Source organism: Montipora capricornis, chromosome 6 (genome assembly GCF_036669925.1).
Source record: "Montipora capricornis isolate CH-2021 chromosome 6, ASM3666992v2, whole genome shotgun sequence".
Classification (NCBI taxonomy): Eukaryota; Metazoa; Cnidaria; class Anthozoa; order Scleractinia; family Acroporidae; genus Montipora; species Montipora capricornis.
The window spans coordinates 20,613,143-20,629,291 of NC_090888.1; the positions used below are offsets into that span (position 1 = coordinate 20,613,143).

The 16,149-nt window shown below is 39.8% G+C and overlaps 1 protein-coding gene and 1 pseudogene across 1 annotated transcript; both read right to left on the minus strand.

Annotated features, from left to right (window-relative positions):
* Window positions 1-6,242: 6,242 nt before the first annotated feature.
* LOC138050343 (QRFP-like peptide receptor) lies at window positions 6,243-8,055 on the minus strand. Its single transcript, XM_068896697.1, has one exon. The coding sequence runs from the start codon at window positions 7,530-7,532 to the stop codon at window positions 6,516-6,518; it is 1,017 nt and encodes a 338-aa protein (XP_068752798.1). The 5' UTR covers window positions 7,533-8,055; the 3' UTR covers window positions 6,243-6,515.
* Window positions 8,056-15,114: 7,059 nt separating this feature from the next.
* On the minus strand, window positions 15,115-15,790 carry LOC138050927 (uncharacterized; annotated as a pseudogene).
* Window positions 15,791-16,149: the final 359 nt, after the last annotated feature.

Below are 16,149 nucleotides of genomic sequence, written 5' to 3' on the forward strand. Positions count from 1 at the left end.
TTCGACATGGAACATGCTATCGGGGAAGCTAGCGTCGATTTTACTCTCAGAAATAACCAGTAAATCGAGCCTACCAGAGAGTAACTATTTATGTCTTTATCTCATAAAATTTAAATCCGCCTATACTGTTCGCATTAATGTGAGCAATCTTGAAATTTGAACCGTAGTTCTTAACAATCTCATCAAAATCAGCCCATGTTTCATTTTCAGCAAGCATGATCTCGTTGACATCTTCGCCAGCATCACGACCATTTCTATTATTTACAGTCGGAGTTCGCAATCATTGAAAATTATCGTCAAAGAATGAATCATTTAATTTTGGTAGTACACAAAAAGAACACCTCCAATCCAAGTTATACTGGTCCAAATAATATTTAAAAGTTTGTTTGCTCATACCAGTACATTTTGCATGAAACCAGCGATCGCACTTGTATCATAAAATGGCGTCCTGGTTTCTCCTCACACTTCGTTGACATTCCCCACAAGTCTACTTAAGCCCTCGCCGTGGAGGACCCGGATTTGAATGAACGTCTCCAGAAAGTCTGATCAATTGAAATGTTCGAGCACCATCCACATCATAAGGCAATCGGCCTCGCAGAAACATTGGTCTCCCACGATGAGGCCGAGATCGTATGATAAAAGTGTCATGATTAACGGGGTAAGTGTTAGTTGCTTGGCAACGGGTGAAGGAACAACCGAAAAGAAAATCGTGCAGAAATCGAGTTCACGACATCCTCCACACGGGTTGAATCCTCTACCCATCAGTATTTGTATTATCACATTGAATCACTGTCATTGTAGGGCCAGCTGACCAGTGAAGCACTGTCTACAAACCTAGATAAACAACACAATACACCCGGAATAAGTTAGAATTCGACCAGTGTTACGAGTCGCAGATTTAATTTCTAAACTTCTCATAGCTAGGACCCATTACGGCGGCGAATAGGTTCGAGACAGATAATGCACACAAACGTTTGTTTATCAAGGTTTAATTCATACAAAGACTGTGCTTAGAGTACAGAAACAAGAAGAAACTGTCAGGGAATTTTATATCATTTTCCATGAGTATACTGTGACAAAAGGGAATGATGCACCCTGAAGGAGTCCATAATGTGAACAAGAGCCTCAAAGCAGTAAAGTTAGTATTCCAAACCACAACTAAAGCGATAATTCTCCATGATTACTAAAATGAAGACTCTTTGTCAGCTAAGATTCATCGCGCGCGTGTGCGGACGTTATCTGGTATAACCGTTATCTCCGTTCTAGATAATTTGTTACAAGAGCATTAGGATTTTGGCATCCTTACCATTTGTTTCTAAGTCTATAATAATTTAGTTTGTACGAGATTTAGTTAATCAATAATCCGTAAATGTAAGCGATAGTTTAAATTGCCCCAACGACGGAAGAGTTGAATAGTGGTTATGTACAATATAAACTGCCAGAAATAAGATAGATAGTAAATCCTATTTTTCTCTCATGTATCATAGTTAAATCCGAAAGAACAAGAATATAAGGTCACCTAAACTATCTAAGTATAGAGTGGCTTGGAGACCTGTAAGGCTTGAATCCACTTAAAAGTAACCTTTTCAAATCCCTTATGGAATTTCACCTTCACACGATTAATCGCACATATTTAATCGCACCGTTAATAAAGTTTTGTCAATAGCTTGTGACTTTTATGCATGTACTTATTATGCAGCAACGCCTATTATGTTTTGTAACTCGTTTGTAAAGCACGTAAGTCTTTACAGTTCTGTTTCTCAGCAATGTTTCAATATATCCAAAATACAGATGGTCAAATTTTAATGCACAAACAAGCAAACACACACACACCCAGCCGGCTCTAAAATCATACATGGGTCGTGTTCAGTGGCTGGACAGCTCCTTCGGTCAGACCTCGTTGATCTGCGCCCTTATATAGCAGTTCAGTCTCCGAGTGTGAGTAGGGGCGATTAGCAGGTCAATAATAATAATAATAATAATAATAATAATAATATAATAATAATAATAATAATAATAATAATAATAATAATAATAATAGTAATAATAATAATAATAATAATAATAATACCACATTTTTAGTGAATGTAACAAACTGGCGCAGAAAGAGTATAAGAGAAGGCATGACAATATTGCCAGATTGGTGTATGATATAGACAGAAGTGAGAAATGGTATAAGCACCAACCAGAAAGGGTTGTGGAAAACGAAAGTTTTAAGATCTTGTGGGACATGTCCATTCAGTGCGACCATACCCCCGTAGCCAGAAAACCAGGCATTGTTGTTGTAGAAAAAATAATAAGGTAATCCAAGAGAAAATGAGGGGACAGAGAGGGAGGCTCCCGGTCTAGCCCTTGGGATATGTCATGTCCACGAAAGTTATTTTTAGACGAGCGGAAGTCTTCCGAGACGTCCGCATGCAGGCTAACCTCGGTCCGATGTTTGATAGAAAATAAATATTCATCAGCCTTTCACGTGCGCCGTCGTTTTCTCTTTTCACTAAGAACCTGAGAGCAAGGCAAGACTGCATGCGGCCGTCACGGAAGACAGACTTCCGCTAGAACAAAGACTTCCGGTCGTCTAAAAATAACTTTCGTGGACATAACATATCCCGGCCAACGCCCTGAGCCTCCCTCTCTGTCCCCTCATTTTCTCTTGGGTAATCATTGTGGATATTGCCTCACCGTAGGACCGCAGGGTGCATGAAAAGGAACGGGAAAAACTGGAGAAGTACCAGGAGCTAAAGAGAGAAATTAAGGATATATGGGGGATCAGACATGTAGAAGTCGTACTGATAGTTGTTGTGCACTTGGAGGAGTAAGTAAAAGGTTAGATTGATGGTTTACGAAGCTAGGGATTGCTATCAAGAAAGGACTCTTGCAGAAAACGGCCTTGTTAGGAACAGCAAGGATCCTAAGAAAGGTTCTCGAAAACTAAACAAGAGGGAATGACCCAAAGGACCTTTGGCTATTGGCTATAGCTTGCTCCTTTGGTTTAAGTGCGGTATAACATCTGCCAGAGTGTAAACGCCATGAGATGATAATGATAATGATAATGATAATGATAATGATAATGATAATGATAATGATAATGATAATGATAATGATAATGATAATGATAATGATAATTGGAAAACCTGAAAAAGAAAATGAGATTAGGTTTAAAATTTAAACACTATTCAGTGGGGGTAACGTGAAGCCTGGATAAAATATGGAGAATTCAACAAAGCGGCTTTTAGGAAGTAAAACTGAAGAGAAATAACTAGTATTTGGCCACGTTCAGCTACGTGAAGGGCCAACTTAAAACGAACTGAAATAAATCATGATACTTATCAGAAGCTTCCCATCAGCCCTTGCAAGACAAGGCATTTTCAATTTGACAGTTCTTTGTAAATGTAGGGATGCATTAATTCTCGGTACAATAATTTTCCAATGGTCTCAATACTTGTCACACTTAATGTTGTTGTAAATCTTTTGTTACCTTATTTGTTTTGTTGGACCGTACATACGAACTAATACTAATTATTATGAAAGGGAAGCTTTCATTTGCGAGGATAGAAAGACAAAAAAAACAATCTTAAAATGAAAAAAAAGCGTGTGGACCACAACTATATTAAAAAAAACAATGTGGTTGAGTATTTGTGTGTTGACAAAAGTGGAGTAAAATAAGCGGAAAATATAGTGGCGTGAAAGGTACCGGAAGTCCTAAGCTCACTTTGACGAAAGGTAATTTTTAATATCTATTTTTTTTTAATTTTTTTTTTTTTTTTTTTTGCAACAAAGAAAAGTACAAGCCATTGCGAAAATTTATATTATTAAATTTTCAACTACTCTCTTTTCGACTACGAATTCTGATCTCGAAAAAGATTGTGATAGTCCGTTGAATGTTGCAAGCGCGAGTAAAATTGTCCGCTGCTAACGCTAAAACGTGGATCATGTTTTTTGATACAGTTAATAAGAAAATAGCCGGTTTCAGGGGGCTAAAAGGGGGTTTCAGGGGGGCTAAAATTAATTCATATTGTTAAAAGCCTACGCACCTTGACTTTGTTTTCTAAGAATGTGAAAAAGAACACAAAGAAACGCTGCTTTTGCTCGGAAGCAAGACTTTTATTAAATATAACGTAATGGAGTCCTTTCACCAGGGACTGATAAAACAGCCTGTCAGGCGATAGCTGGCTATACTATAGCCGTAGCCAAAATTTCGTTCTTTGAAATAACTCGAGTTGTCTTGGCAATGTCTTTATTAGCGGCGGAAAATGCGAGAGACATCCGGAACCTCCGAAGTTGCTGCCATTATATTTTTGATTGCTCTTTGGAATATAATTGCATGGCATTTCCACTAGTTTGGCTTTTCACGCGTTCTTTATATGAATAGGTATTATAATACAAATACTGACGAAACATTAGAATTTTTTGTTTTTACTGAAAACTAGTAACTACGACTTAGATAAATGACATTTTCGGGTTTATCAGCCATCGATTAGTGTTGTAATCGATGATTAACTACTATTACATGCAATTTTCACTAGCAGCCCGTTTATCAACTCCTGGTAACTTTAACGTTCATAACAAAATGATCTAAACTGATCTTAACAAACAAAAATATCACTCATGGCATTCCTTGTCCACGTAGGTTAAGATTCTGGAGATGAATAATTAACAATTATTCTACTCGGGCTTCCTGGATATAAAGTATTATTAAATTCTCAACCTCGGATATTGCAATTCTCGTGCTCTGATTGGTTCACTCAATCTCGGTTATCAGCTCATATACCTTAGTTTGACCTTATATGGTAAATGATTGCCTTTAGCGTTGCTAAACTAAAAACGTTACGCCAGAAAGCGAAATTTCTTTCGGTATAAAGCAAAAGAAAAACGTTTTTGTGGAAAGTTTAGATCACTTTCGAAGCTTAGAGATTCGCGAAAAGGTAAGAAATGTTTTTGTGATGAGCCTGCGTCTGTCTGACCACGAGGTATTACACAACATCGCATCTTCATCAACTTTTTTCGATTTCGCTAGGATTTTCTCGCTTTTTTCGCTCGTATTTCGTACTTCTAAACTTTTGGAGTTTAAGGAATTTAATAAAACAATTATTCCATTCGCGCTTGTTGGATATGAGACATGTTATACCCAACTCAGCGCTACGGGCCTAGTTGGCTATTTACCATCTCATATCCAACGCGCGCTCATGGAATAATTGTTAATTAGATAACAAGGTTCGTAGGGCCGAGATGGTTATAATCATGTTATATCCAGCAAGTCCGAGTAGAATAACTGTTTTATTAAAAACTCTAGGATCAACAACGCTTCCACTGAAGCATCGATTTCTGCCTCGGTCAATTCCGGTCCAATACTGCGCGCTTTTGTCGGCCATTGTTTCTCAGACCTGCTTACGCGTTCCTTGACCATATTAGGTACAGAAGGTATAAGAACTGCTAGCCCGTGTCTGGCGAGCCGATAAAAATGCTGGAAATCTGATATCCGCCGTTTAGTTTTAAATAATTATGATTCTTTGTGAGTCACGGCCAATGTGGAAGATCTTGATGCTTGACAGTTTGTTAGTATGCTTGTTTCCCTTTCTCTCAAAACATCTGGTATGTGCTCTAATCCTTTCTTCTAAGGGACAAGTAGGTAGTCATTCTGCTTTGGAAGTAGATAGTGAACATGTAATTTGCAAACTTACAAATGAGTTGAGTCGTATTTAAATTTAATTTTGGTTTGTCGTCATCGCTTACGCACATTGGATATTTGCTAATGCGCCTTTTTTTCTGAACTTATTCTTCTCCATCCACTTTTTTTTCCGAGAGGGCGCTTTTACACAAGGGCTTAAAAAAACTGAACAGAAAAATATATTATTCGCTACCGTTCGACTAAATATTCAAACATTGCTCACGATCTTTCAGACTAATCTGAATTTTGAATACCCCAATTTCTATCGGTGGTAAGCTGTTTCCCACCACGCAGTGATTTTATGTCTGAATTTTACTTGAAATCTGGAATATTCAGAGCGATTATTCTACTTGGCATTTTCATTAAGCTGTTATTCCCTTCTTTTCTGTGAATAAATCTCTCGGATCTATTGTTGTGAATCTCCGTTGTAAGTCACCCGCCTGTGACAATATTATCCCACGCGTAAGCTTCTCTTTTTATTTTAACTCTTTTTCTTCAATTAAGGGAACTTCCTCGCCCCTTATAGAGTGCTTTAGATTTTTTTTTCAAAGTTTCACAATAAATATTTGATATGTTTCTTTTTTTTTTAATTTTATTTTACTTTGACATTATTTTTATTTTACTTTGACAATATTACAGATCTCAAATCGCCGAACGCAGCTGATGTTACAATAAGTAACGATTCATTTGCTCTCATAGTTTTGACACATTATCATCAAATATTAATTGCATAACTCGGCCAGTCTATAGCTTTTGTTTGCTTGAAAGGACGGTAAATATTAATTATAGTCATGTTACATTTTTTTTCTGAAAAATGGTCTTGTTGGCCGCTCCCCACCGATGAAATTCAGCAACAGAGAAAGGAATGTAACAAGCGCTTGTACCCATGTCGAAATTTGTCATTGAAAACAGCATACAAAAGTGGGTTCAACGAGCTGTTGACATGGGCCAAAAATAATCGCCAAAACCTCAGGGAACAAGGAATTGGATCATGCACAACCTGAGCGATAAAATATGTTAACCAGCAAATGACAAAGGCAGCTGTGATCGCTAGTAACATACAAAACAATTTTCGACTCGCTCGATGGAGTGTTTCTTTGCTCAATCTGCTGCCTTTGCCCTGTGTTTTTTCCTGTCTAAGAGTTTTGATTATTACAGAATAAAGAGATGTAATGGCAACAAAGGGAAGGCCATAGAATACCACAGATAGGGATGTATAATAAATCTTTCTAGCTTGACTGTTGCCGAACGCTTTCCTGACATCCACAACACAGCGAAGTTCACCGGTAGTTTCTTTCTCTTCAGTCTTCAAGGAATATATATACGGAATTCGGACGGCCAAAGAGAGAAGCCAAATGAAGGCAGCGATTTGTTTTGAAGACCTCAGAGAAAGTTTTTTTCTTAATGGGAAAACAATGACGAGGAATCTGTCAGCTGCCATGGCCAGCAAGGTAAGAACAGAAACCAAGATACTGATGGCGTGTAGCGACGGTACGGTTTTACACAACACCAAACCAAGTATCCCATCTACAAGCCATTCCTGACCTTGAAGGCAAGTTACAATGGTTCGAGACATGTATACCAAAGAAATAACGAGGTCCGCAGTCGCCAAGTTAACAACAAAAACGTTGAATGGCAGTTTCCGCATGTTTCTGTCTCGCCAAATCACAGTAATTATCGCTGAGTTCCCCAAGGTTGAAACGGCAATTATCACACAATATGCTAGGACTTTAGCGATTCTTTGTTCTATGTGCTCTTGGCCAAAGCTGCAATCTTCTTGCAAAGCGGAGGACTTCGTGATCTCATTTTCAGAACAGTTTTGTTCACTTCCGCAAAAAGAGCTGTTAAATTGAATGGTTTCCATAATGAAATTGAACGATTTATCTTTTTTTCTTTTTCGTCGAGTTTCAAATATTCTACTTTGCCTCGAAACACCAGCTCAACAAGTCACGAATGATCTCCTGATCTTTTTTTGATCGGCCTTTTAGCAGATGTATATTGAAAACTTTAAACTATGACGTCATCCTGTCAGGGAAGCTCTAAGTAAATTAAAATCAGTTACTGAATCGACATTTGAAACTTTGTGGGGGCGATAAATGTATGTTGAATGCCAGCTTCCGCATGTTTCTGTCTTTCCAAACCAAAACAATTTTTAATGTCTCCCGGCGAAGGCTGAAACGGCAATTATCACACAATACGCTAAGGGCTTTACCGAGTCTGTTTACGATATGGTCTTGGCCAAAGTTGCAATCTTCTTGAGAAGCAGAGGATTTCCTTTCTGTACCATTTAAAAACACAGTTGTGCTCATTCCCGCAATGCACTACTTCTCTTTTTTCGTCTTTTCTTTTTCGACTCTTCGTCGTTTCAAAATAGTGCGAATTTGCCTCCAAACTTCTGAGCTCACCATTTCATGAATGATGTCTTTATACTTTTTTCGGATCGGTCACTTTAGCAGATGAAATATATATTAAATATATATTATAATTTTTATTAATTTTTTTTATCATTTTAAGAAATTTTTACCGTATGTATATATTTTCTTTCGCTGGAGGTTGTCCGTCCTCGTTCTCTATAATAATTATATATATATATATATATAGAGATGTAGAGTTGGATTATTTGGTCGAAGCCATTTATTGCTACTCAGAGTTTTATGCTCCTTGCGGAGCAATCATCAGGCAACTGCCAAAAACAACGGATACAAAAGATGATACACAAAATGTGAAAATACAGAACAATGCCTACTGGCGTGACGCGTGCAGAAATGCGATTGGTTAAGCTAAGCGATTACGTTCTTTAACAGGAATTTCTTAGAATGTGTACAACTAGATATCAGTTCGCTTCTGTTGTTCAGCGTTGACATATCAGGTTTATAGATAATAAAATACTTTTCCCATAAACGCAAATTACATCTCTTGCTTATATTAGATATGATCGGGCTTGTTTTATCTTCCGCCATTTGATGTTGTACGGGATACTCTTATCTTTTAGACTCCAAATATATTTAATTAATTCAGTTGCGTGCTTATACGACTCGTTCGTAAAGGAGCAGACATGGTTTCTTTTTTTTTTTGCCAGAAAGCGAAATTTCTCTTGGAATAAAGCAAAAAGAAAACCTTTTTGTGGAAAGTTTGGATCGCTTCCTACGTTTAGAAGTACGCAAAAAGGCAAGCAATGTTTTTGTGACGAGCCTGCGTCTGTCTGACTACAAGGTATTACACAACATCGCATCTTCATCAAGTTTTTTCGATTTCGCTAGGACTTTCTCGCCTTTTTCGCTAGTATTTCATACTTCCAAACTTTTGGAGTTTAAGGAATTTAATAAAACAATTATTCCATTCGCACTACGCACCTCATTGGCTATTTACCATCTCATATCCAACGCGCGTTCATGGAATAATTGTTAAATGTACAAGTCGACAAGTTTGATTCGAAGGACGCTGTCCCACTTTTCAGTCTATTATAATGATTATTATTTCTACATGGTGTTTTGTACTGATGCTCATGAGAGTAATTGTGAATTGCAATTTTGAATGTTAATTTCAATTTCTTCAGGAGGAATTTGTTTGTGATCTCATTTTCAGAACAGTTTTGTTCGCTCCCGCAAAAAGAGCTGTTAAATCGAATGGCGTCCATAATGAAACTGAACGATTTATCTTTTTTCTTTTTCTTTTTCGTCGAATTTCAAATATTCTACTTTGCCTCCAAACACCAGCTCAACACGTCACGAATGATCTCCTGATCCTTTTTTGATCGGCCTTTTAGCAGATGTATATTAAAAAACTTAAACTATGACGTGATCCCGTCAGGGAAGCTAAATTAAAATCAGTTACTGAATCGACATTTGAAACTTTGTGGGGGCGATAAATGTATGTTGAATGCCAGCTTCCGCATGTTTCTGTCTTTCCAAATAACCAAAACAATTGTCAATGTGTTCCGGCGAAGGCTGAAACGGCAATTATCATACAATACGCCAAGGGCTTTACCGAGTCTGTTTACGATATGGTCTTGGCCAAAGTTGCAATCTTCGTCAGAAGCAGAAGATTTCCTTTCTGTCCAATTTTCAAAACAGTTTTGCTCATTTCCGCAACGAGCTACTTATCTGTTTTCTTTTTTTAAACGTCGTGGTTTCAACACAGTGTAATTTGCCTCCAAACTTCCGTTTCGCGCCTAAGCGCTCGTCATACATAACTTGTGTCTGACGAGCGCTTAGGCGCGAAACTGAAAGTCACAGAGAATCGATGAGTCCTCTTTTAATATAGTCCTTGAACTTATGTGTACTTAGCTCTGCACTTGAGCACTTTACGCCAAGGTTGACGCTTCCTCCACATTTATATATTAAATAATTATTCGCCGAACGCGAAGTGAATATTGGTGAATATTTACCGAGAAGTAGTCAAGGTAAATATTCCCCAATATTCACTGAGCTTGGAATGAATAATTGTTTGAGTATAATTTTCAGCGGTGAATATCAAGAAAGTGCAAAACAACGGGCTAAAACAAGATAAAAAGGCACGAAAAGTGCTTGATTGACTTAGCAGCCGCGCCTTCAAAATGTATAGGAAATCGTATGAACATGCTCGTGCATTTCGTGATTTATGGGCACGAGTGATATTTTGAAAGTTCTCAAAGTTGCACGAGCCGTAGGCGTGTGCAATTTGAAAACTTTCAAACATCACGATTGATCATAAAATCACGAAATGCATGAGAAGGTTCATACGATTGTTTATTTATTATATTCTCAACAAAATTACTCAAACGCCCTACTTTGTTCGTGCTCGTATTCTTCCAGTTTTGGGTTTACTTTTCTTTCAGTCGCCCATGATTGCTAGACATTCAACCAGGTCTGTGTAGCTTTCAACTTGTTTTTGTTTTTCGCATTTTCTTTAAGTTGATCAACGATGTTTTGGTTTGACAAAGCAAACCGACTGTCACCCTTTTTTTTTTTTTCACTTTTGTGTTCAAATTTGGCGCTTCCCCGGTGTTTCCACAGCAATTTGCGTATTACACTCTATAACCTGGATTGAACTCTATAAAATATTTATGAATTCGCCATTGGCCAATCAGAAACAAGGTATTTTGTTAAGTATATACTAATATTTTTTTACTAACCGAGCGCGAGGGCCGCACTGGGGAATATTGCCCCGAGGTCGTGGCAGTACGGACCGAGCGCATCGAGGTCCGTACAAAAACGACCGAGGGCCAATATTCCCCAGTACGGCTCGAGCTAGCTGGGTTAGTAAGTAGTTTTTCATATGGTTTATTTTGTCTCCACTCCACAACAAATAACAACACAGCATCGCTTAACCAAATAAGTTTATTTTGGGAGGGCCTGGCGAGAACCAACCCGAAAGCTATATAACACAAACAATTTTCAATCTACGTGACAAATCCTAAGCAACCAAAGATAAAGCTATCTCCGCACGTACAAATCGTTTGCTAGTGCCAGTAGGGCTTGTAAGCCACAACACTTTAATTAATACACAAAATATATAGGCTACTTCTCCGAATAAGCAATCAGTCTTGGTACCAGTTAGGCTGGGCAACAACAGCTCCGTCATTACATTTCACTATAAAATAAACAGGCCATATTGGCCTACTTCCCCAGATAAGCTCTATACATTATAAGCTTTGTGCCAGTTAGGCTGGGGAACATCAATTCTGACGTTACATTAAACCGTGATAATATAAACAGGCCATCTTGGCGTACATCCCCATATAAGCTCTCAAGCTTTGTGCCAGTCAGGCTGCCAGTTGGGCTGAGGATCTTCAACTCCGACGCACAATATATGTAAAATACAATATAAACCTAAAGTACAAAAAACTTAGTCTAGTAGAGTTGAGCAACCGCTAACAAAGCAAATGCGGTTTGAACGGAGGCCAGAAAAAACCTGCCAGAAAAAATCCCTGTGGGGAAAAAATGTGCAAGAAATCTGGGTAGGAACCAAGGCTCAAGCTCCAAGCGATTAGGAGCCCATCCTACGAAGGCTTTACAAAAAAGAAATAAGAACAGCCGATCCTACCAGACTGCATGCATGGTACCTAGAAAAGAAAGAACTAAACAAAGAAAAAATTAAACGAACGAAAGAACGCGGTTGGTTCTGAAGCCTAGATGACAACCACGTGCTATACCTGGTCTTATATACCCCTACATCGTAACCCATGATGCCCCGGCCTGGAACCCAGGCCCTTGTTGTATCTCGTGCCGACAAAATAGTTATTTCAGCCTTATTCGCTAGCTCACTCGTCAGAAATAACATATTTTGTCTCCACTCCACAACAAATAACAACACAGCATCGCTTAACCAAATAAGTTTATTTTGGGAGGGACTGGCGAGAACCACCCCTATAGAGTGACAAAGAATTGGGCAAAGACGAGATAAATAGACACTAATAGCTTACAGGGCTTAAAGCCCAAGGAACTTGGAAACAGAAAGTCTTTGATCCAGATCGCCATTAACATGTATGTCTTTGGCTTGCACCGACTTCCAGCGACCGTGTCGCTGAAAAACTCTGTCGCTGACACCACTGTTAGCTGCCATAGTCGCGCCACCCAAACGCAGAGAGTGCAGCCCGAACTTGAAAGGGTCAGCCCCAATGGTCTTCAAATCCCGCCTGGGCTTCTCTCATAGTGCCGTAACTAATAGACTTATCGGGGGCTATCAACTTACAAAAATCCTTACCCTTAGAAATGGGTCTAAAAATCAAATCCCTGGAATCTGGAAGAATTTGAAATTTCCTGAGATACTTTTTAAGGAGCTTGACAGGACACGCGCGACTAGGAAGTTCAGAAATAACTACTTCGTCTCCTCGACGAAGCTGGTCGTTCTTACTTTTGGGGACTTTAATAACCATGAATCCCTCGTTAAAAAAAAATGTCATTCCTCCTTATCCTGGAGACATCGTCAAACGGTAAGCACGGTAGTACAGCAAGGATGTACTGTTGGCCTTTGAACACAGTACTGTCGTCTTCAATCTGTCAGCTAACCCCTGGATGGGACCGTCTCGTCAAAGTCCCAAAAACCGGATTGGAAGATATCTAGAAAATACAAAAATAGGCGAGAAGTACTGAGAAAAACAAATAACAGGTTACAAAGGCAAACAAGTAACAGAAGGGGGAAATGGGAGGAATAAACGTACACATAAAAATGCAACAAATAAATAAACCCTTTATTGCATGGAAAGTATGGTACCACCGTGGGACCAAATAATAGCCTACATGAAAACATAGTAGGCAGCTCACGAAAAGGCGTACAAAAACTTAACTAAAGTAGTGTCTAATAACAAGAGTCACACTTTCCATAAGGCAAAGTGCAAAACCCCGCACGACATGTAGGAGGCCTGGGGCGACGAAAGTCGACTCACAGAGCAACAACATCAAAATCAAGGGGTCTGGTGCCATAAAGGGAATTACTGGCTTTCCCTTTGAAAAATAATCCCGGGAACTTGAGCAAGTAGACCCAGTCAATAACGAATCTGCTCCAGTGCATACCATCCGTTGCGCAGACGTTCCAGAAGAACGAGTACTTCCATACCGGTAAAAGTAGGGTTCCTCTAGCAAGACACGCTTCCATGTGTTTAAGAACTCTGACAACTAGGCGAACCGGGGGACAGAGCCAATTGTTGTCGTATCCCCAGTCCTGAGAAAAGTCGTCAACTGCCTTACAACCGGGCAGAAAAAACCGGGAATTAAACCTTGGTAATTTGGAATTGTAACTACAGGCGAACCTATCGACGGTATGCGGTCCCCAGTGATCATGAATACTCTGAAAAATAAAACCAATAATAGCATAATCGTCAAAATCAACAAGTCTGCTGATGGGGTCGGCTCTGACATTAAATCCCTAGGGATCTATCTAGCATCAAGAGAAATGCGATACTTAAGGCAAATCCGAAAGGCTTCTAGAGCTAATGCCTGCAGATCCAATTTCCTGCTGCCGTTGAGAAGAATAGACTCAACGTTCTAGTTGTCTGAATACCAGATGACCCTTGCGTTAGACAAACGACCTGCAAGGCCTCCAAGGCGAGACAAACGACCTTAAGTTCTCTTCAAGTAGAACTCTGCACTTTCTTCTCAGGGAACCGATTGTGATGAAAAACTAATTCGGAATCGGACTCGACAAACGCGCCACAGGCTGAATCGGAAGCATCGGAAAAACTAACTCGGACCGGTAGCGATTGCGCAGGCCAATAAACTCTACCATTTAGGGAATTTACATTGTTAGCCTAAAAGTTAATCTCCGCAATGGAATCATCCGACAAGAAAACTTCGCTGCCCCAAGAAATTGCATAATTCGCCACTGAAAAAAGATGCCTGGTCATAATACGGGTAACTGACCCCACGCAAGAAGAAAGTGAAATAATCTGGCCCCCAACGCTGGCGACGCTTTTAACGTGAGCCTGGCGAACAAACGGCTGCAAAGACAATGCCTGTCTGGTCGGAAGTCAATTTCGCAATGTGTTCATTAGTGGCCTGAACAGAGCCATCAATGGTGTTAAGAACAACTCCTGGCCATGTAATAACTTGAACTGGTTCCCAAACGGACTTTTCCTGGTTGGGGACGAAACCAGACTTGAGTAAATCAGAATGAACGGCTTAGCTGTGAATTTTGGCAGAAACTTTATCAATTCCCCCTCCTAGGCCATCGTCCAGAAAAATGGCAATAGGAATGCCCCGACTTGTCCAGGAGTTTTGAAGCGGTTTAAGAATCTTGGCGAAAATAAAAGGAGTAGAATAAAGGCCAAAAGGATGGACGCAAAATTGAAAGTATCTGAAGTTTTCCGTGCTAAAATCCCAAGCAAATGCGAGGTATTTGCGGTGCTCTGGGAAAATTTTCATATGATGGTAACCGGACTTCAGATCGAATTTAAATAAATAATAGTCCTTGTCGAGAATCTGAGTGGCCACGGACAAGTCTTCACACTTGAACTTATGCTAGTAGATGAAAGCGTTCACATGCCTCACATCTAAGATCAGTCTTTGTTTACCGAACTGCGAGTAGAAACGGAGAGCGGATTAATAATGTCCGGCGCGCAAGAAATTTCTTCGACAAGCTTAAGCTTGAGTAGGTCATTAACAGCTTCACACACAAAAGTACTGTTGTTACGTGCAGAGGCATTGTTAGCTTTGAAGAAAGGTGTGCGAAGATGAAAAAACGGAATCTTGTAACCCTGGATAATGACATTCAGGATGAACTGAGAAATTTCCAGCGAACGCCAAAAGTCAATTCATTTTTTTAAGTCTTCCACGAACTGAGGGCTGAGCGGGAGTATCAATATTAACAAAACATTGCTGATCTTAAGACGAGCTTAAAACTAGCGGGAAAACATTGCAAGAAGTCGGGTCAGAACTGGAATCAGGCTGACTGTCGCTCAAAGCTTCCAAGATAAAATCATTTCGATCAAAGCAAGACAGAACTACACCTGATAAATCCTGCTCATCTAGTCACTTTGAAGTTGGAGAGTCAGACTGCTTTGTCATCGCGGGGCAACCGGCACGCCAGTGCCCGGTTTTTCCACAAGCGAAGCATGTGCCAATGTTAGGACGACGAGGCAGGAAACTAGGACTGACTTTGGGGTTGGGAACTTGAAGACAAAACTGACCCGCGAAGTGGAGAAGATCTTTTGGTCGCAGCCATCGCTGAAGACGTCTTCTTTCGCGAAGAAAAAACTACACGGGCACGCCTCTCATCACTGTAGATGCGTTTTTCGTCCTCCGAATCATCTGCTAGATCATGCTGTTTGTATTCTTCGACCGTATTCCAACCGTATTAGGACTTGTCAGCCAGAAGAATATGTTTTTGCCTTTACACGAGCGATTTCTCACCTTCTTCGAGGTCGGACTTCACTTTCTCAAGGTTGGACTTCTCGGCGGCGGACTTGGGGCTGTCGAAGGTCTCCACAAGATTGAACTTATACAGGTCTTCGTTGGCTTTTCTTTTAAACTTGTGCGGTTCTTGAAATTTCAATTATTTGATCTCTTTCATTTGCTGTTCTGACGAAGTTTCGTTAGCACGCTTAATCTGACCTGCATTGTCCTCGAGTAGCTCCTTAAAGGAGGCCATTAACTGATCGTTGTTAGCTTTAATTAGGTCGGAAACTTCGGCTTTGGTGATCGACATTACGAACGGCAAAGGAAAAATTTAAACGAACGAAAGAACGCGGTTGGTTCTGAAGCCTACATGACAACCACGTAACCTATGATGCCCCGGCCTGGAACCCAGGACCTTGTTGTCTCGTGCCGTCAAAATAGTTATTTAAGCCTTATTCGCTAGCTCACTCGTCAGAAATAACATTTTAATTACCTTTTGCTTTGTTTTTGCAAGCCCGTAATCGGCCCGTGGGCATTACGGGAGAATAATGCTCCACAATTCAGTCACAATTAGCCAATCAGAGCGCGCGTTATATCGGCTACAAACACAAGCCATATAAGAAATATATATATATAGTTCAGTTCTGAGGGGCAAGCTGAAAATCTATC

Coding starts and splice junctions, on each gene's coding strand:
- LOC138050343 (XM_068896697.1), bottom strand. CDS start 7,532: ATGGAAACCATTCAATTTAACAGCTCTTTTTGCGGAAGTGAACAAAAC.